Source organism: Oncorhynchus keta, chromosome 2, assembly GCF_023373465.1.
Source record: "Oncorhynchus keta strain PuntledgeMale-10-30-2019 chromosome 2, Oket_V2, whole genome shotgun sequence".
Lineage (NCBI taxonomy): Eukaryota > Metazoa > Chordata > Actinopteri > Salmoniformes > Salmonidae > Oncorhynchus > Oncorhynchus keta.
The window spans coordinates 12,391,536-12,413,612 of record NC_068422.1 but is presented as its reverse complement, the minus strand read 5'-3'; the positions used below and the strand labels follow the sequence as shown (position 1 = coordinate 12,413,612).

Here is a 22,077-nt window from a genome sequence, read left to right as displayed (position 1 = left end):
CCCCAGTTCTTCCATGGCCTGCATACTCACCAGACATGTCACCCATTGAGCAGTTTGGGATGCTCTGGGTCGATGTATATGACAGCGTGTTCCATTTCCCACCGATATCCAGCATATTCGCAGAGCCATTGAAAAGGAGTGGGATAACATTCCACAGGCCACAATCAACAGCATGATCAACTCTATGCGAAGCAGATGTGTCGCGCTGCATGAGACAAATAGTGGTCATACTGGTTCTCTGATCCACGTTCCTATCATTTCTTTATGTATCTGTAACCAACAGATGCATATCTCTATTCCCAGTCATGTGAAACCCACAGATTTGGGCCTGAAGAATTTATCTCAATTCAATTTGGCTCCCGAAGTGGCACAGCGGTCTAAGGCACTGCATCTCAGTGCAAGAGGCGTCACTGCAGTCCCTGATTTGAATCCAGGGTGCATCAAATCCGGCCGTGATTAGGAGTCCAATATGGTGGCGCACAATTGGCCCAGCATTGTCCGGGTTTGGCCACCATAGGCTGTCATTGTAAATAAGAATTTGTTCTTAACTGACTTACCTAGTTAAATAAAAATAATTTAAAAATGACTGATTTTCCTTAGATGAACTGTAACAAATCTTAGAAATTGTTGCAGGTCGAGTTTATATTTTTGTTCAGTAATATTATCAAGACCCTTGTTTGATGTAAGCTGCTTGCATCTCAGTTATGAGCTCAAGTACTGAATATGACCACACGATAAAGCCATACAAGGAGAAATTACCAGACCCCCTGTGAATGACGCCTTTCATCGCTTCTGTGAACAACTCAGTCACTCTAGAGGTCGCTTCTGTGAACAACTCAGTCACTCTAGAGGTCGCCTCTGTGAACAACTAAGTCACTCTAGGGATCGCTTCTGTGCACAACTAAGTCACTCTAGGGATCGCTTCTGTGCACAACTAAGTCACTCTAGGGATCGCTTCTGTGCACAACTAAGTCACTCTAGGGATCGCTTCTGTGCACAACTAAGTCACTCTAGGGATCGCTTCTGTGCACAACTAAGTAACTCTAGGGATGCATTAGGAAATGTCTTTAATATTTAGGGTTAATTTTTAGATCATAGGGAGTAAGTTTACTTTTGATGGCCATTGTCAAGTGTACAGGGCCTAATATGAACTACTGGCTAATGGTGCTTAAAATGCATAATGGTTCTCTGCTTTAAAGCCAACACCTACAGGTGTGAAGTGGAATACAACATAAATCGTGGTAGCACTCTAAGAAAAATAATTACAATGCCACCCTTTCATATATAACAATGTTGTCTTGTCTAAATATCCCAACCGGTAACGGAATCAACCGCTGGTGATGTAGGTGGATCAACAACTCGATATTGGCGTATCGTTTTTAAATGTGTGCATGCTTTTCTCCTCCGACAATACAACATCTGATTCAAAGGGGGTGTGGCAGATATCAAACCTCTTCCTCGGTAGAATGCGTGTAACTCTTCGCCAAAAGGAGGCTATTGAGAAGGGTAGGACCGATTTCCTTTTGCTTACAAATGAATTGACACACTCCACCACTTCACAGGTTTCGTGTCACGCAGGCGAGAGGATGAAGCACTGACCTTTGCTCAAATGAGGAAAAGTCCCCAGACCTATAGCAGTGTGAAACTAGTCGTCGACCATTCGGTGGTGGAAAAAGTACCCAATTGTCATACTCCAGTAAAAATAAAGATACCTTCATTAAAAATGGCTCAAGTGAAAGTCACCTCGTAAAATACTACTTTATTAAAAGTCTAAAAGTATTTGGTTTTAAATATACTTAAGTGTCAAAGGTAAATGTAATTGCTTAAAATATACTTACGTATCAAAAGTAAAAGTATTAATAATTTCACATATATTAAGCAAGCCTGAAGGCAAAATTTTCTTGTTTTTTTAGATTAAATATAGCCAGGGTTTAGTGTGTCTACCAGATCAGAGGTAGGTAGAAGGGATGACCAGAGATGTTCTCTTGATAGGGTAGTAGAGGGTAATTAGCCCTCCGGTGTAACTGCCCCTCCCCCTGTAATTCACATAAAGATCACTAGATGTCACCAAATTCTCTCCCCAACATTTTGATAAAACCAAATATAACTGCTTGTAGCTCAGGCCCTGAAGCAAGGATCTGTATATTCTTGGTACCATTTGAAAGGAAACACTTTGAAGTTTGTGGAAATGTGAAAGGAATGTAGGAGAATATAACACAATATATCTAGTATAAGATAATACAAAGAAAAAAACAACCGTTCTTTTGTATTTTTTTTACCATCACTTTTGAAATGCAATGAAAGGCTACAATATATTATTCCAGCCCATGTGCAATTTAGATTTGGCCCACTAGATAGCAGCGGTGTATACGCAAAGTTTTAGACTGATCCAAGGAACCATAGAATTTCTGTTAAACATTTTGTATCAAGACTGCCCAAATGTGCCTAATTTGTTTATTAATAACTTTTCATGTTCAAAACTGTGCATTCTCCTCAAACATTAGCATGGTTAGCAAGTATAACATCCACACAGACAGGGGAATGTAATCTACATCGGTATTACATCACTGACAATGTATAGTTCAATGTTACTGGTGCCATATATTAATCTCAAACTATACATTGTTAGCAAACTGTTAACATTTGGCTTGAATCAGTCCAACACAAAGCTCAAATCAAAGTGTGTAAATGAAGACTAGTTGCGGTAGGATTTGGCGACAGATCTGGTCCCGTGCTGTAGAAGGGGTTGGACCTCTTCGTTCTTTGGCCTGGACACATAGAGATCACTACTGATATCAGGGATGTCCTGTTGTGGCTGCAGTTCCATGTTCATACTGGAGCAAGGGGCATTACTGGACTTAGACATCTGTCAAATAAAAAAATACATATTTACACTGACACACAAGTGTTTTTGGAGTTTGTAGGGCTACATTGTCTGAATATTTATTAGTAGTTTCATATTGAACAAGAACAAATACACTGTGCAAACCCCCATCACTTGACAGCAGTGATGTAGAGTTCAGTAAACCTTGAGTCCGAGTCTGAATCCAAGTCTGAGTCTTTTGGTAGTGCTAAAAGCTGCAGTCCAACCATTTGCTAAGCTACATTTCATTACAATGTTTCACGTTTGTAAGGCTGATTAGATAATACCAGTTATCTATCATTGCTGCTGGTGGAGTCCGAGTCATGTCACGAGTAATGAGAATTGTGAGTCAAGTCTGAACCAAAACTGAGTCCTGTACTCAAGTACTACAACACTGCTTGACAGTGCTTTTTACTGCTACGAACAATTTTTGGAGTTGATCGTTAGTCAATTTGTTAGGTATATATCACCCTCATGTGGACATATTGTAAAATAGCTTCCTTTCTTTGGAATAAGTACTGAAACAGGGCCTAACATTCAACAAGTCCCTCTGTCAGTCTCCTACCTGTGGTTTGTTGTTGTGTCCATTCTTAGTGCGACAGGCTATAACAGTGATGAAGGCGACTATTACCAAGATGATCCCAGTACATGTCAGGGTGAAGAGCAGGTTAATCGGGGCTATAAGAAGACAAAGAGAGAATTGTTTTTCTACAGTATTACGTGATGCAGTTAGACAAGCTTGAATACTGGTCAGACGTTCTGCAAGCAGAATTGATTTTCTTTTTACAATTAACTCCCGATTAGTAACTGTCATACTCCAGAGTATATGCATACATGATTATTAGCATGTCTCTTGTCTTAACTCTGTGCACCATTGAATCATGTTCCTATTTACACAAAGCATCATCATTCTTTTAGTCTTCTGGTTTCAAACTATCTATTTGTTATGCATTCAAATGAGGTCACAAGCTTCCTGAAACTCCTCTGTAACGATACCATCCAGCACAAATCAATTCACCACAGGAGACAAATGCAGTATGGGGTGTGGGTCCTGCTGTTAAATTGCTCTCCTCCAGAACTCCTTAGCTGCATTCCTCAACACTGTCCACTCTCCCTCTGACGTCTTTTCATTTCTCTGAACACACTATCACTCGGTTCAGCTGAAGATTACAGGAAGAACCATGAAATCTAAAGAGATAAATTCTCATCAAAACCTCTTGTACCACCTGAACTGCTGAGGGACACTGTACTAATAGATGGATCATTTGTACCATATCAACCCATTTATTCTGTATTCAAATCAAATCCAATTGTATTTGTCACATGCTCCGGATACAACAGGTCGTAGACCTTAACGTGAAATGTTTACTTACACGCCCTTAACCAACAATACAGTTCAAGAAAGAGTTCAAATAATATTTACTAAATAAAATAAAAATAGTCAAATAAAAATAACAATTAACACAATAAAAATAACAATAACGAGGCCATATGCAGGGGGTACCGGTAGCGAGTCAATGTGTACAGGTTACTCAAGTTAACCTGGTAGGGGTAAAGTGACTATGCATAGATAATAAACAGCGAGTTGCAGCAGGGTAAAAAAAAAAAAAAAAGGGGGGCGTGTCAATGTAAATAGTCCGGGTGGCCAATTGATTAATTGTTCAGCAGTCTTATGGCTTGGGGGTAGAAGCTTCCTTTTGGTCCTAGACTTCGCGCTCCTGTATCGCTTGCCGTGTGGTAGCAGAGAGAAAAGTCTACCGTATGACTTGGATGGGTGGAGTCTTTGACAATGTTTTGGGCCTTCCCAAAAAACTGAGAGGACAAAGTGTGAACTGTACTGTACTATACTGTAGCTTCTGCCTAGCGTGACTAATGTGGACCAAATCTCCACAGACCACATGATAACACCAGACTTACGATCTCTCCTCACAAAGATGTTGTAGGAGGTCTGCAGTTTGCTGATGTCGTTGCGGGCGCTGATGTCCAGACAGTGGACTCCTAAAGCTGTGAAGGTGTGGTTCAGTGTCATGGTGTTCTCATACAGCATGGTCAGGTGACAGCCTGTAGGGGTTGCCGATTCACAGTTCTGTAGGAACCTCCAACAGACCCACATGGGAGGACTAGAGAGAGAGAGATGATGAGAATAAATACAACACACCCACATTGGAAGACTAGGAAACAGAGAGGAGATTGAGAGAATAAATGAGCTGATTATTTGATGTGTTTTATACATGTTTAGTATGTTGTGTGTGTTAATTGTGTGGCCTACTGAGAAATTGTACCCACCTTCCATCCACATGAACAACCAGACTGTTGTTTCTGGAAACCTGGAAACTCAAAGGGCTCAATTCAATATTCCTGATGGCGTCTGGAAAATAGCAGAGATGTGCAATACACCTACATTGATGTTGTGGTGTCACTTACTGTATGGTAAACCTAATGTGATATTTAAAAACTCTACTATTTCAAACCAGATAATTATGAACAACAATGATGTGTATTCTGTCTACCTACCCAAAACTGTAACGTCCATGGTGTATACCCCAGTTAGTGGAGTAGAGGTTTTGTTCACTTGGGCCCCAACTCTCAGCCGCAGAGTGTAGTTTCCAGGGGATGAGTAGTTATAGTGCACAGACGGCTCCGATCCCTTCAGCACCTCTCTTACAAAGCCAGAAAATTGATTGATGATTTATTGAGCAAAATTATTCATTGAGGACAACCCAGGGATAACAGGTTAAAGCAATTCCACTTGTTTCTAACGTGGTCCCTGATGGAATACATTCAACACTGACAAGACAACAGAAACAACAGTAATCCTTACAGTAAAAAACAGCATCACACAACATCGAATAAATAAATAAATAACAAATTAAACAACCACATAATATTTAAATATATAGCCTAAACTACAAAACATACATTCGATGATAAACAGGCAAGTCCACATAGGCCTACCCGTTGCCGAAGTCCCAGGTATAGTTGAATCTGGCAGTGCGTAAAGTGTTCATTGGATCGAAAAGTTCAAACTTTGTCTCGGTTGGAACTTCCGTGGCCAGCTCCTTGTCCCGCAGATAAGTCACATTTCCTTCCCTCTGAATGAAGCTGAGCTTGCCTGCAATATTTCCTGAATAAAAATGTAAACAACATGAGTTTACTATACATTTTGTTTAAAAAACGTATTGTATTAAAACAATGTTATGCGTAAAAGTAAACCTACGAAGATTGCTCAAACCCTCTGCCGCGAGCCCCAAAACTTGGGGGCTCAGAATCAGTGGAAGTGACATGACGACCAACCCAATTATATTTCTGAAATCATAAACCAGAAGTTCACAAAATTAAGTTACATTTACTGTAATGAAATTCTGCTTTTTTGCCTAAATATTACACATACAACACATCATATTTACCGATACATTTGCGCTTGTCCGCTCACACAGAAGAGAAAAATGGTGTAGGATACTTCAGGACTAAGAAATTGAGAAATGGGGACTGTCTTCAGATGGCCAAACGATAGTAGATGCCTCGTCAGCCGGTGCCAGCAAATTGTTCATGCCCTTAATGTTTCCCAGATATACGTAATAGCTTGAAATCATGTCCATGCGTTTTAGCCATATGTGTCAGATTACAAAAAGCTGTTGTCTCACTATTGTACGTCGCTCTGGATAAAAGCGTCTGTTAAATGGCTCAAACGTTAACGTGTTGGAAGTCGCTGTTGATAGTGGTGGTATTTAAAAAAACATTTTTATACCTATATTTAACTCTGAAAGTCAATTAAGAACACATTCGTATGTACAATTACGACCCTGGGCCAATTGTGCGCCACCCTATGAGACTCACAATCACCGCCGGTGATACACTCTGGATTCGAACCAGCGGGTCTGTAGTAACGCCTCAAGCACTGAGATGCGGTGCTGTAGACCATTGCGCCACTCGGGAGGTAGGACACTTGACAGTCCTCATTGACTTTATGACCCACACCAAAAATGTGCAGGACACGTCTTAGGAATGGCTATTTGTTCCTCCTATTTACCGAGCAAATCACATTTTATGGGTCACATGCGCAGAATAGAACATGTGTAGGCTTTACAGTGAAATGCTTACTCGTGAGCCCATTTCCAACAGTGCAGAGTTAAAAAGTAAGACAAATATTTGCTGAATAAAAATGAAATAGTAACACAATAAAAAAGAATAACAAAGCTATATACAAGGAGTAGCTGTATCGAGTCAAAGGGCTGATTTCAAGGTTTTACTGCTAACCTACAAAGCATTACATGGGCTTGCTCCTACCTATCTCTCTGATTTGGTCCATACCTACACGTACGCTACGGTCACAAGACGCAGGCCTCCTAATTGTCCCTAGAATTTCTAAGCAAACAGCTGGAGACAGGGCTTTCTCCTATAGAGCTCAATTTTTATGGAACGGTCTGCCTACCCATGTCAGAGACGCAAACTCGGTCTCAACCTTTAAGTCTTTACTGAAGACTCATCTCTTCAGTGGGTCATATGATTGAGTATAGTCTGGCCCAGGAGTGGGAAGGTGAACGGAAAGGCTCTGGAGCAACGAACTGCCCTTGCTGTCTCTGCCTGGCCGGTTCCCCTCTTTCCACTGGGATTCTCTGCCTCTAACCCTATTACAGGGGCTGAGTCACTGGCTTACTGGGGCTCTCTCATGCCGTCCCTGCAGGGGGTGCGTCACCTGAGTGGGTTGATTCACTGTTGTGGTCATCCTGTCTGGGTTGGCGCCCCCCCCCCCTTGGGTTGTGCCGTGGCGGAGATCTTTGTGGGCTATACTCAGCCTTGTCTCAGGATGGTAAGTTGGTGGTTGAAGATATCCCTCTGGTGGTGTGGGGGCTGTGCTTTGGCAAAGTGGGTGGGGTTATATCCTTCCTGTTTGGCCCTGTCCGGGGGTGTCCTCGGATGGGGCCACAGTGTATCCTGTCCCCTCCTGTCTCAGCCTCCAGTATTTATGCTGCAGTAGTTTGTGTCGGGGGGCTAGGATCAGTTTGTTATATCTGGAGTACTTCTCCTGTCCTATTCGGTGTCCTTTGTGAATCTAAGTGTGCGTTCTCTAATTCTCTCCTTCTTTCTTTCTCTCTCTCGGAGGACCTGAGCCCTAGGACCATGCCCCAGGACTACCTGACATGATGACTCCTTGCTGTCCCCAGTCCACCTGGCCATGCTGCTGCTCCAGTTTCAACTGTTCTGCCTTACTATTATTCGACCATGCTGGTCATTTATGAACATTTGAACATCTTGGCCATGTTCTGTTATAATCTCCACCCGGCACAGCCAGAAGAGGATTGGCCACCCCACATAGCCTGGTTCCTCTCTAGGTTTCTTCCTAGGTTTTGGCCTTCCTAGGGAGTTTTTCCTAGCCACCGTGCTTCTACACCTGCATTGCTTGCTGTTTGGGGTTTTAGGCTGGGTTTCTGTACAGCACTTCGGGTGCGGGCAGCGAACGGTTGAAAAACATGCATTTAGTTTTACTAGCTTTTAAGAGCAGTTGGAGGCCATGGAAGGACTGTTGTATGGCATTGAAGCTCGTTATGAGGTTAGTTAACACAGTGTCCAAAGAAGGGCCAGATGTATACAAAATGGTGTCGTCTGCGACGCGACGCGGATCCTGTGTTCTGCCTTACAAACAGGACAACGGAATGGATCGCTTGCAGCGACCCAAGGAAACGACTACGAAAAGAGGGAAACGCGGCGGTGTTCTGGTCAGACTCCGAAAAAGGGCACATCGCGCACCACTTCCCAGTATTCTTCTTGCCAATGTCCAGTCTCTCGACAACAAGGTTGATGAAATCCGAGCAAGGGTGGCATTCCAGAGGGACATCAGAGACTGTAACGTTCTTTGCTTTACGGAAACATGGCTTACTGGGAAGACGCTATCCAGGGCGGTGCAGCCAACGGGTTTCTCCACGCATCGCGCGGACAGAAACAAACATCTCTCTGGTAAGAAGAGTGGCGGGGGCGTATGCCTCATGACTAACGGGACATGGTGTGATGAAGGAAACATACAGGAACTCAAATCCTTCTGTTCACCTGATTTAGAATTCCTCACAATCAAATGTAGACCGCATTATCTTCCAAGAGAATTCTCTTCGATTATAATCACAGCCGTATATATCCCCCAAGCAGACACATCGATGGCTCTGAACAAACTTTATTTAACTCTTTGCAAACTGGAAAACATTTATCCGGAGGCTGCATTCATTGTAGCTGGGGATTTTAACAAAGCCAATCTGAAAACAAGACTCCCTAAATTTTATCAGCATATCGATTGCGCAACCAGGGGTGGTAAAACCTTGGATCATTGTTACTCTAACTTCCGCGACGCATATAAGGCCCTGCCCCGCCCCCTTTCGGAAAAGCTGACCACGACTCCATTTTGCTGATCCCTGCCTAAAGGCAGAAATTAAAACAAGAGGCTCCCACGCTGAGGTCTGTCCAACGCTGGTCAGACCAAGCTGACTCTACACTCCAAGACTGCTTCCATCACGTGGACTGGGACATGTTTCTGCGTCAGATGGGAATATTGACGAATACGCTGATTCGGTGTGCGAGTTCATTAGAACGTGCGTCGAAGATGTCGTTCCCATAGCAACGATAAAAACATTCCCTAACCAGAAACCGTGGATTGATGGCAGCATTCGCGTGAAACTGAAAGCGCGAACCACTGCTTTTAATCAGGGCAAGGTGTCTGGCAACATGACTGAATACAAACAGTGCAGCTATTCCCTCCGCAAGGCTATTAAACAAGCTAAGCGTCAGTACAGAGACAAAGTGGAATCTCAATTCAACGGCTCAGACACAAGAGGCATGTGGCAGGGTCTACAGTCAATCACGGACTACAAGATGAAATCCAGCCCAGTCACGGACCAGGATGTCTTGCTCCCAGGCAGACTAAATAACTTTTTGCCCGCTTTGAGGACAATACAGTGCCACTGACACGGCCTGCAACGGAAACATGCGGTCTCTCCTTCACTGCAGCCGAGGTGAGTAAGACATTTAAACGTGTTAACCCTCGCAAGGCTGCAGGCCCAGACGGCATCCCCAGCCGCGCCCTCAGAGCATGCGCAGACCAGCTGGCCGGTGTGTTTACGGACATATTCAATCAATCCCTATACCAGTCTGCTGTTCCCACATGCTTCAAGAGGCCACCATTGTTCCTGTTCCCAAGAAAGCTAAGGTAACTGAGCTAAACGACTACCGCCCCGTAGCACTCACTTCCGTCATCATGAAGTGCTTTGAGAGACTAGTCAAGGACCATATCACCTCCACCCTACCTGACACCCTAGACCCACTCCAATTTGCTTACCGCCCAAATAGGTCCACAGACGATGCAATCTCAACCACACTGCACACTGCCCTAACCCACCTGGACAAGAGGAATACCTATGTGAGAATGCTGTTCATCGACTACAGCTCGGCATTCAACACCATAGTACCCTCCAAGCTCGTCATCAAGCTCGAGACCCTGGGTCTCGACCCCGCCCTGTGCAACTGGGTACTGGACTTCCTGACGGTCCGCCCCCAGGTGGTGAGGGTAGGCAACAACATCTCCTCCCCGCTGATCCTCAACACGGGGGCCCCACAAGGGTGCGTTCTGAGCCCTCTCCTGTACTCCCTGTTCACCCACGACTGCGTGGCCACGCACGCCTCCAACTCAATCATCAAGTTTGCGGACGACACAACAGTGGTAGGCTTGATTACCAACAACGACGAGACGGCCTACAGGGGGAGGTGAGGGCCCTCGGAGTGTGGTGTCAGGAAAATAACCTCACACTCAACGTCAACAAAACTAAGGAGATGATTGTGGACTTCAGGAAACAGCAGAGGGAACACCCCCTATCCACATCGATGGAACAGTAGTGGAGAGGGTAGCTAGTTTTAAGTTCCTCGGCATACACATCACAGACAAACTGAATTGGTCCACTCACACTGACAGCGTCGTGAAGAAGGCGCAGCAGCGCCTATTCAACCTCAGGAGGCTGAAGAAATTCGGCTTGTCACCAAAAGCACTCACAAACTTCTACAGATGCACAATCGAGAGCATCCTGGCGGGCTGTATCACCGCCTGGTACGAAAACTGCTCCGCCCTCAACCGTAAGGCTCTCCAGAGGGTAGTGAGGACTGCACAACGCATCACCGGGGGCAAACTACCTGCCCTCCAGGACACCTACACCACCCGTTGTTACAGGAAGGCCATAAAGATCATCAAGGACATCAACCACCCGAACCACTGCCTGTTCACCCCGCTATCATCCAGAAGGCGAGGTCAGTACAGGTGCATCAAAGCTGGGACCGAGAGACTGAAAAACAGCTTCTATCTCAAGGCCATCAGACTGTTAAACAGCCACCACTAACAGTGAGTGGCTGCTGCCAACACACTGTCATTGACACTGACCCAACTCCAGCCATTTTAATAATGGGAATTGATGGGAATTATGTAAATATATCACTAGCCACTTTAAACAATGCTACCTTATATAATGTTACTTACCCTACATTATTCATCTCATATGCATATGTATATACTGTACTCTACATCATCGACTGCATCCTTATGTAACACATGTATCACTAGCCACTTTAACTATGCCACTTTGTTTACTTTGTCTACACACTCATCTCATATGTATATACTGTACTCGATACCATCTACTGTATGCTGCTCTGTACCATCACTCATTCATATATCCTTATGTACATATTCCTTATCCCCTTACACTGTGTATAAGACAGTAGTTTTGGAATTGTTAGTTAGATTACTTGTTGGTTATCACTGCATTGTCGGAACTAGAAGCACAAGCATTTCGCTACACTCGCATTTAACATCTGCTAACCATGTGTATGTGACAAATAAAATTTGATTTGATTTGATTTGCGAATCACCCGCAGCAAGAGCGACATCGTTGATATATACAGAGAAAAAGAGTCGGCCCGGGAATTTGACCCTGTGGTACCCCCATAGAGACTGCCAGAGGTCCGGACAGCAGGCCCTCCAATTTGACACACTGAACTCTGTCTGAGAAGTAGTTGATGAACCTGGCAAAGCAGTCATTTGAGAAACCAAGGCTGTTGAGTCTGCCGATAAGAATACAGTGACTGACAGAGTCGAAAGCCTTGGCCAGGTCGATGAAGACGGCTGCACAGTACTGTCTTTTATCGATGGCGGTTATGATATCGTTTAGTTCCTTGAGAATGGCTGAGGTGCACCCGTGACCAGCTCGGAAACCGGATTGCACAGCGGAGAAGGTACGGTGGGATTCTAAATGGTCAGTGATCTGTTTATTGACTTGGCTGTTTATTAAATTAACTTTAAATTAAGATAAATAAATAAATGATAAAGGGGTTCAATGTAAATGGTCTGGGTTGTCATTTGATTAATCGTTCAGCAGTTTTATGGCTTGGGGGTAGAAGTTGTTCAGGTGCCTTTTGGTCAGAGACTTGGTGCTCTTGTATGTACGTTTTACGAGATCTTCAGTTTCTTGGAAATTTCTCACATGGAATAGCCATCATTTCTCAGAACAAGAATAGACTGACGAGTATCAGAAGAAAGTTATTTGTTTCTGACCATTTTGAGCCTGTAATCGAGTGCACAAATGCTGATGCTCCAGATACTCAACTTGTCTAAAGAAGGCCACATTTATTGATTCTTTAATCAGAACAGTTTTCAGCTGTGCTAACATAATTGCAAAAGGATTTTCTAATACTCAATTAGCCTTTTAAAATGATAATCTTTGATTAGCTAACACAACATGTCATTGGAACACAGGAGTGATGGTTGCTGATAATGTCACGGCCGTCGTCGGAATGAGACCAAGGTGCAGCGTGGTGAGCGTACATTTTCTGTTATTTGTTAAAATGCTGCCTAAGTATGATTCCCAATCAGAGACAATGATAGACAGCTGTCCCTGATTGAGAACCATACCCGGCCAAAACATAGAAATACACAAACCTAGAAAACAGAACATAGAATGCCCACCCAAATCACACCCTGACCAAACCAAATAGAGACATAAAAAGGTTCTCTAAGGTCAGGGAGTGACAGATAATGTACATAGATATTCCATTAAAAAAATCATTTCCAGCTACAATAGTAATGTATAGCATTAAAATGTCTACACTGTATTTCTGATCAATTTTATGTTATTTTAATGGACAAAAAAAGGCTTTTCTTTCAAAAACAAGGACATTTCTGAATGACCCCAAACTTTTGAACAGTAGTGTGTGTATATATACATATATATCCACTGATTCTTGAAAAATATAAATGCCTCATAAACTTACTTCAACTGTCACACTCCATGAGGTCCAAAAATATATAAGCTTGATTTCTCCGGTGTTTGTAAACATTGAACATGTAAACAAACACTGTATAGCCTCATAACATGGTTAAAACAATCATTTTGGTCAGTCCTTGCATCCATAGCTCTGTCTATTAATCTGAGAGTGGATACATTTCTCCAGGCCCATCCCTCAGCTTTTTACCAAAACAGAGGTGGGACAACCGTTTTGTTATTGTGAATCACAGCCGCGAGCTGCCCAGTGACACAAGCCTACCAGACAGGCTAAATAACTTCTATGCTTGCTTCGGGGCAGGCAACACTGAAGCATGCATGAGAGTATCAGCTGTTCCGGACAACTGTGTGATCACGCTCTCCATAGCCGATGTAAGACTTTAAACAGGTCAACATTCACAAGGCCACAGAGCCAGATGGATTACCAGGACGTGTACTCCGAGCATGCGTTGACCAACTGGCAAGTGTCTTCACTGACATTTTCAACCTGTCCCTGACCGAGTCTGTAATACCAACATGTTTCAAGCAGACCACCATAGTCCCTGTGCCCAAAAACACCAAAGTAACCTGCCTAAATGACTACCGACCCGTAGCACTCACATCTGTAGCCGTGAAGTGCTTTTAAAGGCTCATATCAACACCATTATCCCAGAAACTCTAGACCCACTACAATTTGCATACCGCCACAACAGATCCACAGATGATGCAACCTCTATTGCACTCCACAATGCCTTTTCCCACCTGGACAAGGAACAAATACATGAGAATGCTATTCATTGACTACAGCTCAGCGTTCAACACCACAGTGCCATCAAAGCTCATCACTAAGCTAAACCCGAGGATTAAACACCTCCTTCTGCAACTAAATCCTGAACTTTCTGACAGGCCGTAACCAGGTGGTAAGGGTAGGTAACAACATATCTGCCACACTGATCCTCAGGCAGTAGATGACCAGGAATGTTCTCTTGACAAGTGCGTGAATTTGACCTTTTTCCTGTCCTGCTAAGCACTCAAAATGTAACGAGTACTTTTAGGTGTCAAGGAAAATGTATGGAGTAAAAAGTACAGTATTCTTTTTAGGACTGTAGTGAGGAAAAAGTTGTCAAAAATATTTTAAAAAGTTTTTTAAAAAGTACAGATACCAAAAAAAGCGACTTAAGTAGTACTTGAATGTATTTTTACTGAAGTACTTTACACCACTGCTCAATTGAGATAATTTCCACACAGCCACGTAGGGCTGCATGATATGGGCAAATAATCTAGGACTTGTTTTTAACCAAATGTTGCAAATGCAATTTGACTTGCGAATTATAGCAAAACTGTTGGAATCTTGGAAATAGAATGACTATTCTAATTATATAGTTAGAATATAATAGTGGGCACTTAGTGTTGTTTGAGATGACAACAAATTAAAATGCCAGGGAGGTGTTACTGTGACAGGGAAGGTACTAACGTGTTGATACGTGTTTCCTAGGGGACCCTATGAGAGTTGGCTACATTGCATGTTCTCTTAGCTACTTCATTTAGCTAACATATTCTTGTTTTGCATAATTCTCTTTGTTTTAAAAGATACTGTCGGACAAACAACATAGTGATTTAGGTCTACACCATCACTGGTATTATCAGGCTGTGTTAGCTAGATGTTGCAAGCATTTTCATGCATCGTTTTGTCCCATGTCGTCAATGTGCGTGAATTTGTCTGTCCATAGTCCGTCATCTGTTTTGTCTGATGATTTCCTAACCCGTTTTCACTGCTTGCCCGGCTCCCCACCTCAAGACGGTAGGTATTTTACCACATTGCATCTTGTTGTATATTGTATGTTATTGTAAATAACCTTAATAACCTGTTGAGGGTTGAGTCATCACCATATTGCTACACCTATCCAAGCCCCATCAGGTCAAACACTACAAAGATAGAGTAGGGGGTTGAGGGCCTTCATTAAAGGTTGAGGGCGTCTTCATCCTTCAACTCTTTCTCTCCTCTCTCTCCAGACAAAATTCTTCATCTAGTGACTTCTGATTGCCCAACAATCTGCCCACTCATCCCATCCCCTCCTCCGTGTCATTCTATCATTTAAAGCTACTGTTATTGTCGTGATGTCATTATCTGCTAATAAAGTTTGCTAGCCATATCATACTGGTCGTATAATATGTGAGATACACAGATGAACTAAAAACACTAGCACTGCAAACACTCAGAACAAAGAGCGCAGCAGTGCCTGAACTTTGCAGTCTCCCTCTTCAAGTCCCCCGTCCCGAGACTGCCTGTTGAGAACAAGTGACAGGCAGAACCTCCCAACCACACAGCGCCTACCTCTTTATTCCACATACCAGAATTAAGTATTTAAGTCTGATTGCCATGTGAGTGCACAAAAATAATAATCTGTGAAAATAAATTGATGACACTATACCAAAATGTTTATGTATTAAAATCTTAAATATTGCCAGGTTGGTTTTCACAGCTGTTTCATAGGATGTTTATTATTGTAAATTGTAAGGTGTCTTTTGGTGGTATTTATTTGTTCCACATTATTCAATGTTGTATCCTAGGACCAACAATAGATCCATATATATTCAACCACAAGGGTGTACCAATGAGCCGTGCGAGATAGAACAACATGAAACATAATAGAGGACTACTGAAATGATGTTATGTCAGTGTAGACAAGGGAAGGGCAGGTAACATAACATGACAGCCAGACAAGCCAGCGTACGAATCAAAGGGATTTGCATATAAATGGAGTGGAAATTAACTGAATTTGTGATCTGTAAGTTAAGTAACTTTAATGTGTCAAGCAGATTAGACGTTTTATTTGCCATTTCCGAAACATAGCAAAACATTTAAGACATGGATTTCATGTTGTAATGTTAACAAGGTAACACAAAGTAGTTAGAATTAATGTTTTCATTTTATTAGCTAAACCAAACATGTTAAAACAGCTAAACTGTTGCAAAAATCAGCCTTGTTTGAATAGCAATGATGAAAAGAACTTCATTTAGGCTGCAATGATATCCAAACTTCGAATCATTAGGTCACACTGTTGATATAGCAACAAACGCTAATAGTTTATCGAATCCCATTGTGACGTATAGGGAGACACTATTTGGCATGACAGGCCCCTAAGGGGTGTGTGCTCAGTCCCCTCCTGTACTCCCTATTCACCCTTGACTGCATGGCCAAGCACTACTCCAACACCATCATTAAGTTTGCTGACGACACAACAGTGGTAGGCCTGATCACTGACAATGATGAGACAGCCTATAGGGAGGAGGTCAGAGACCTGGCAGTGTGGTGCCAGGATAACAATTTCTCCCTCAACGTGATCAAGACTAAGGAGATGATTGTGGACTATAGAAAAATGAGGACCAGGTACGCCCCCATTCTCATTGACGGGGCTGTAGTGGAGCAGGTTGAGAGTTTCAAGTTCTTTGGTGTCCACATCACCAACATACTATCATGACCCAAACACAAAAAGTCAGCCGTGAAGAAGGCATGACAAAGCCTATTCCCCCTCAGGAGACTGAAAAGATTTGGCATGGGTCCTCAGATACTCAAAACGTTCTACAGCTGCACCATCGAGAGCACTGGTTGCATCACCGCCTGGTATGGCAACTGCTCGGCCTCCAACCGCCAGGCACTACAGAGGGTAGTGCGTTAGGCCCAGTACATCACTGGGGCCAAGCTTCCTGCCATCTAGGACCTCTATACCAGGCGGTGTCAGAGGAAGGCCCAAAAAATTGCCAAGGTCTCCAGCCACCCTAGTTATAGACTGTTCTCTCTGCTACCGCACAGCAAGCGGAACCGGAGCACCAAGTCTAGGTGAAAAAGGCTTCTTAACAGCATCTATCCCCAAGCCATAAGACTCTTGAATAGTTGATTAAGTGGCTACCCGGACTATTTACATTGTCCCCACCCCTCCCCACGCTGCTACTACTCTCTGTTTATTATCTATGCATAGCCACTTTACCTCTACTTACATGTACATATTACCTCAATTACCTCGACAAACCAGCACATTGACTCGGTACTGGAACCCCCTGTACATAGTCTTGCTACTGTTATTTTATTGTTGCTCCTTAATTATTTGTTATGTTTCTATATTTTTTATTAAAACTGGATTGTTGGTTTAGGGCTTGTAAGTAAGCATTTCACTGTAAGGTGAATGTTGTATTTGGCGCATGTGACAAAAACAATTTGATTTGCCCTTTAAACAGCTGCATACTATCGAGATATCAAAGTGTCACGAAAAAAAAGTTAAACAATACGCCTATAGCAAATGCAGCATATGGCATTCATTTTCACATGTAAATAGTACTTTTCAGTAGAGCTCAAAGCACAAGCGCAGCATTTATTTTTCAACTCGAATCAATGATCCCAATCAGTCCTCCATGACAACAAAATCATAAACAACAGAGTAGGGCTGGCTAATAAGTCCTTGGTTTTGGGGTTATACTCAGGTAAAACAATTTGCCTAATCTATAATTCCATATTTCCAAGTTCTATTCTTTTAGATCATATTATTATTATATTATATATATATAGCGATCGGTTAGAAGAAGCCTACATAACCAACCCATAAAGTAAAATGTAACATCCATACATGGCCAGCTATGTAAACTTTAACACTGATTTATCCTGTAATAGATGTGGTTTAATTGGTAACATACATTTTTGTCTTTATCTAATGCCGCTTAAGGGAAAGTTATCTATTCCCATACTGAGTTTGGGCAATCCAAAAGTTATGTTACTGATTACAATTTTGTACAGGTAACTAGTAACTGTAATTGATTACATTTAGAAAGTAACCTACCCAACCCTGGGTATAGAGGTCCTGGATGGCAGGGAACTTGGCCCCAGTGATGAACTGGGCCGTACGCACTACCCTCTGTAGGCCTTGTGGTTGGATGCTGAGCAGTTGCCATACCATGGGGTGATGTAGAACGTTTTGAGGAGCTCAGGGCCCATGCCAAATCTTTTCAGCCTCCTGAGGGGGAAGAGGCTTTGTCGTGCCCTCTTCATGACTGTGTTTGTATGTTTGGACCATGATAGGTCCTTTAAGATGTGTACACAGAAAAACTTGAAGCTTTTACTGTACACCTTAGTACTGTACATAGGACTGGCCTATATGATATAAAAATTCAAGCTTATGAAGTCAGCCATGTTCTATCTAGTGCAGTATATAATTATATTGATTAGCAAGACCCTTGTTTGACGTCAGCTAGTTATGACGCTTGCATCTCACTTATGAGCTCAAGTATTGAATATGGCCACAAGATGGAGCCAAACACAGAGAAACAGGACTGGTCCCCTGTGAATGACGACATTCATCGCTTCTGTGAACATCTACGTCACTCTAGAGATAAAATTAGTACATGTTTTTCAGAGTTATGGTTCATTTTCAGATTATAGTGAGTAAGACTACATTTGATGCCCATTGTCAAGTGTATAGGGGCTCCGGAGTGGCGCAGTGGTCTAAGACACGGCATCTCAATGCAAGAGGTGTCACTACAGTCCCTGGTTTGAATCCAGTCTGTATCACATCCGGATGTGATTGGGAGTCCCATAGTGTGGAGCCAGTGTCGTCCAGGCTTGACCGGGGTAGGCTGTCATTGTAAATAAGAATTTGTTGAATTTGACTTTCCTAGTTAAATACAAATTTAAATAAAGTATAGGACCTAATATGAACTACAGATGCACAATCGAGAGCATCCTGTCAGGCTGTATCACCGCCTGGTATGGAAACTGCACTGCCCACAACTGAATGGGTCTCCAGAGGGTGGTGAGGTCTGCACAACACATCACCATGAGCAAACTACCTGCCCTCCAGGACACCCACAGCACCTGATGTCACAGGAAGCCCAAAAAGATCATCAAGGACATCTACCACCTGAGCCACTGCCTGTTCACCCCGCTATCATCCAGAAGGTGAGTTCAGTACAGGTGCATCAAAGCTGGGATCAAGAGACTGAAAAATAGCTTCTATCTCAAGGCCATCAGACTGTTAAACATCCAGCCACCACTAACACAGAGGCTGCTGCCTACATACAGCCCTGAAATCATTGGCCACTCTAACAACGGATCACTAGTCACTTTATTAATGCCACTTTAATAATGATGTTTACATATCTTGCACTACTCATCCCATGTATATACTGTATATTTTATACCATCTATTGAATCTTGTCTATGCAGGTCGGCCATTGACCCATCATTATATTTATATGGGCATATTCTTATTCCATCCATTTATTTAGATTTGTGTGTTTAGGTAGTTGTTGTGGAATTGTTAGATGACTTGTTAGATATTGCTGCACTGTCAGAACTATAAGCACAATCATTTCGCTACACTTGCAATAAAATCTGCTAACCAATACAATTTGATTTGATTTAGTGCTGAGAGATTAGTACGTTTTGAGGTCTGTTCGGTTTCGGTTCGATTATTTAAAAATAATCACGGTTTTCAGTTTCGACAAATAAAATGTAAACATGACATGCGCTATGCATTATGCGGGGTTGAATGCTGCATGGGATGAGTAGTGCACCTTGGTGTTAGTGACTACCCATGACTTCTTATCAGTTATTAACCATCACTTATTCACATTACTTTAATTTAATAACATATTTCAGTTGTTGTGTAGATTAAATTTGTTTTATTTTATGACTTTATTATTTTATTTCAAGTCATCATCTCATCTCTACAGAGCTGCCTATGATGTCTGACAAAATCACTATTTTAGAAGTTCTTCAAAGTAAATATGACTGCTGAATACCAACTATCAATCACTTAGATCATGTATTTCAGGTAGATACCTCGCAAAGTAACAGTTATCGATCCCTCTTGATCTTGCATCTTCTGACTCTTCTCTCCGGTGTCTGCCCGACACTAAACCTAATTAACATCGCTTGCCTAAATGAAACACACAGAAATGCGCGCAATGGATTGGGGTCATTGTAGTTAATTACCACGGTTTCTGCACTAAACTAAGTAGAATTTTGGCCTGTTGGAAACTACAACTCCACCATTGCAGAGTTCGGGCTGATCTGATTTATTTTATCTCCAGAGAAACTAAGCTATTTGTGCATTGAGTTCACAGAAATAGAATTCAAATAATTGAAACCGATGTGTAAAAGCCCAGGCCTACATGGAAAACAGCATCAGTCTATTCCATATAAAACAACGTTGTCTTCTCTCCGAAAGGTTGCTGGATCGAATCCCCGAGTTGACAATGTAAAAATCTATCGTTCTGCCCCTGAGCAAGACACTTGTTCTCACTGTTCCCCGGGCGCCGAAGACGTAGATATCGATTAAGGCAGCCCTCCGCACCTCTCTGATTCAGAGGGGTTGGGTTAAATGCGGAAGACACATTTCAGTTGAAGGCATTCACTTGTTCAACTGACTAGTTATCCCCTTTCCCTGCAACAACCATTAATTAACCACAACATAATTAGGCACAGAAGGTGTTTACATGAGACTGATGTCGATGGCCAAATTGGGGTGTGAATTGATTTTAAAGTAAACCTATTGTGATTTAAATTAATCCGAATGCAATAACAAGAACCGCCCCGGGAGAGTGTGCGCCCAACCCCTATTGTCAATTCCGAGTTGATGATCTACCTAAAACCACAGCACCGAAAGTGCTTGACTCATAAATATCCTATTAAATTACTTTAGGGACGATGTGATCATAATCCCTCAAAGTTATAGAATAGGACTAAATGGCAGCCGTCTTGGTCAGGGAGAATTATCATTATAATTATAATTCCTAATTATATGGTTTTAACTAAAGCAGTGACGACTCGGATTACCACGGTTTCTACCTCCCGCCCCGCGGACACAGTGAGTTTGACTGTCTCGCGGACAGCGCAGCGGTGAATGCCGGTTTGTTTGTCCACCAGCGAACAGTTGCGTTTCGGCTCTACGTGTACATGCAAGGTGTGACAAATGCCATCAAGCGTAAACTACTCCTGGAACAATTAAACAGCCCACCCTTGGATTTGAAAGGAATTCTATAGACTTCAAGTGATTGGCTTTGGTTTTTGGCTTGTTTCTGTTTTTACATCTTGTAGAGACTGAGAAATAACTGCCAACATGTCTAGGGATCATGACAATGTGAATAAGCTGACCGAAAGTACATACAAGGTAAGCAGGCTTTTTGTTAGGCTATGTTCTCATCATAGCTCCCAATTTCTCCACCTTTATAACAACATGGTTTCCGTATGGCCAATGTCCATCGTCGCCTTTGGCAATAGCAGTAAGCTCCAATTGGCTTCAGGTTTAGGGCACAACCAGTTATTATTATAGGAGATACATAAACCCATTCCAAAATATGGTCATAAGCTTGCACAGTACGTATGGTGAGAGCACGGGTACGCTTGTGACTCGCCCGTGAGAGCGAAAAAGCGCAGTGAAGTAGGCCTAACATCTGCCTTTCCAAATAACTGAAAACAATATTTTGTCATTTGTCAATTTAAAATGTGGCCAATAATACATGTTTTCTTGTTATTTCATCAATTATAAGGCCATTTGGTGTACTTGCGTCAAGCTTATCACATGCAAGCAAACAGCACCAGTTCAGTACTCTGCATGTGAAGTCAAGTGTCAGAGACACTAATTCTACATTGTTTATGACATTCCACAGTTTCAGCTGAAGATAAACTTGTTTCTCTCTGATTTAATTAGTCTTCCTTCTGTGTTTCTCTCTATCTGGCATGGTGCAACTAGGCCCAATCCATACCTGGCAGTTCATTGTTCTGTTGAGGGTGTGTCTGGGGAATTGAAACAGGAACTCCAGTCCTGAACAGCATTTTATTGTGGGCCGTTTGAATACCAGTGGGATTGGTTCAATCTGTCCTGTTGCTGCAAATACTTTGTGAAGGATCGTGTTAATGATTAAAATGTTTTATTT

General features: G+C 42.5%; 2 protein-coding genes and 1 long non-coding RNA gene across 6 annotated transcripts in view; 2 read left to right on the top strand and 1 right to left on the bottom strand.

The window, feature by feature from the left end:
- Positions 1-755: 755 nt before the first annotated feature.
- Positions 756-21,926, bottom strand: LOC118360965 (transmembrane protein 130). Of its 3 annotated transcripts, none has more exons than XM_052472154.1 (8): positions 21,907-21,926; positions 6,081-6,169; positions 5,819-5,987; positions 5,378-5,523; positions 5,150-5,231; positions 4,781-4,983; positions 3,429-3,541; positions 756-2,866 (listed from the first exon to the last, which is right to left on the bottom strand). In XM_052472154.1, the coding sequence occupies exons 2-8, from the start codon at positions 6,145-6,147 to the stop codon at positions 2,696-2,698; spliced, it is 951 nt and encodes a 316-aa protein (XP_052328114.1). In that variant the 5' UTR covers positions 6,148-6,169; positions 21,907-21,926; the 3' UTR covers positions 756-2,695. The 3 variants fall into 3 exon arrangements, with proteins under 3 accessions (XP_052328114.1, XP_052328120.1, XP_052328103.1); XM_052472160.1 differs by lacking the exon at positions 21,907-21,926 and adding an exon at positions 6,701-6,722; XM_052472143.1 differs by lacking the exon at positions 21,907-21,926 and adding an exon at positions 6,271-6,666 and having other exon boundaries at positions 757-2,866.
- On the top strand, positions 11,754-14,950 carry LOC127909873 (uncharacterized). The gene is made up of 3 exons (XR_008072659.1): positions 11,754-12,124; positions 12,645-12,703; positions 14,880-14,950. It is a non-coding gene; the product is annotated as an uncharacterized LOC127909873 (long non-coding RNA).
- The window catches only part of LOC118372934 (brain-specific angiogenesis inhibitor 1-associated protein 2-like protein 1), a 73,762-nt gene continuing 72,301 nt past the window's right edge, over positions 20,617-22,077 (top strand). Inside the window, exon 1 of one of the 2 annotated variants that reach the window (XM_052472127.1) lies at positions 20,617-21,311. In XM_052472127.1, coding sequence (XP_052328087.1) covers positions 21,261-21,311 — 51 coding nt within the window. In that variant the 5' untranslated portion in view covers positions 20,617-21,260. The remainder of the gene's footprint in view (positions 21,312-22,077) is intronic. The other variant, XM_052472122.1, reaches the window with a different exon arrangement.

Coding starts and splice junctions, on each gene's coding strand:
- LOC118360965 (XM_052472143.1), bottom strand. Junction 4,984..5,149: donor GTTGTTCATGTGGATGGAAG/GTGGGTACAATT, acceptor CTCTCTCTCTAG/TCCTCCCATGTGGGTCTGTT. Junction 3,542..4,780: donor CATCTTTGTGAGGAGAGATC/GTAAGTCTGGTG, acceptor GTCTTCTTATAG/CCCCGATTAACCTGCTCTTC.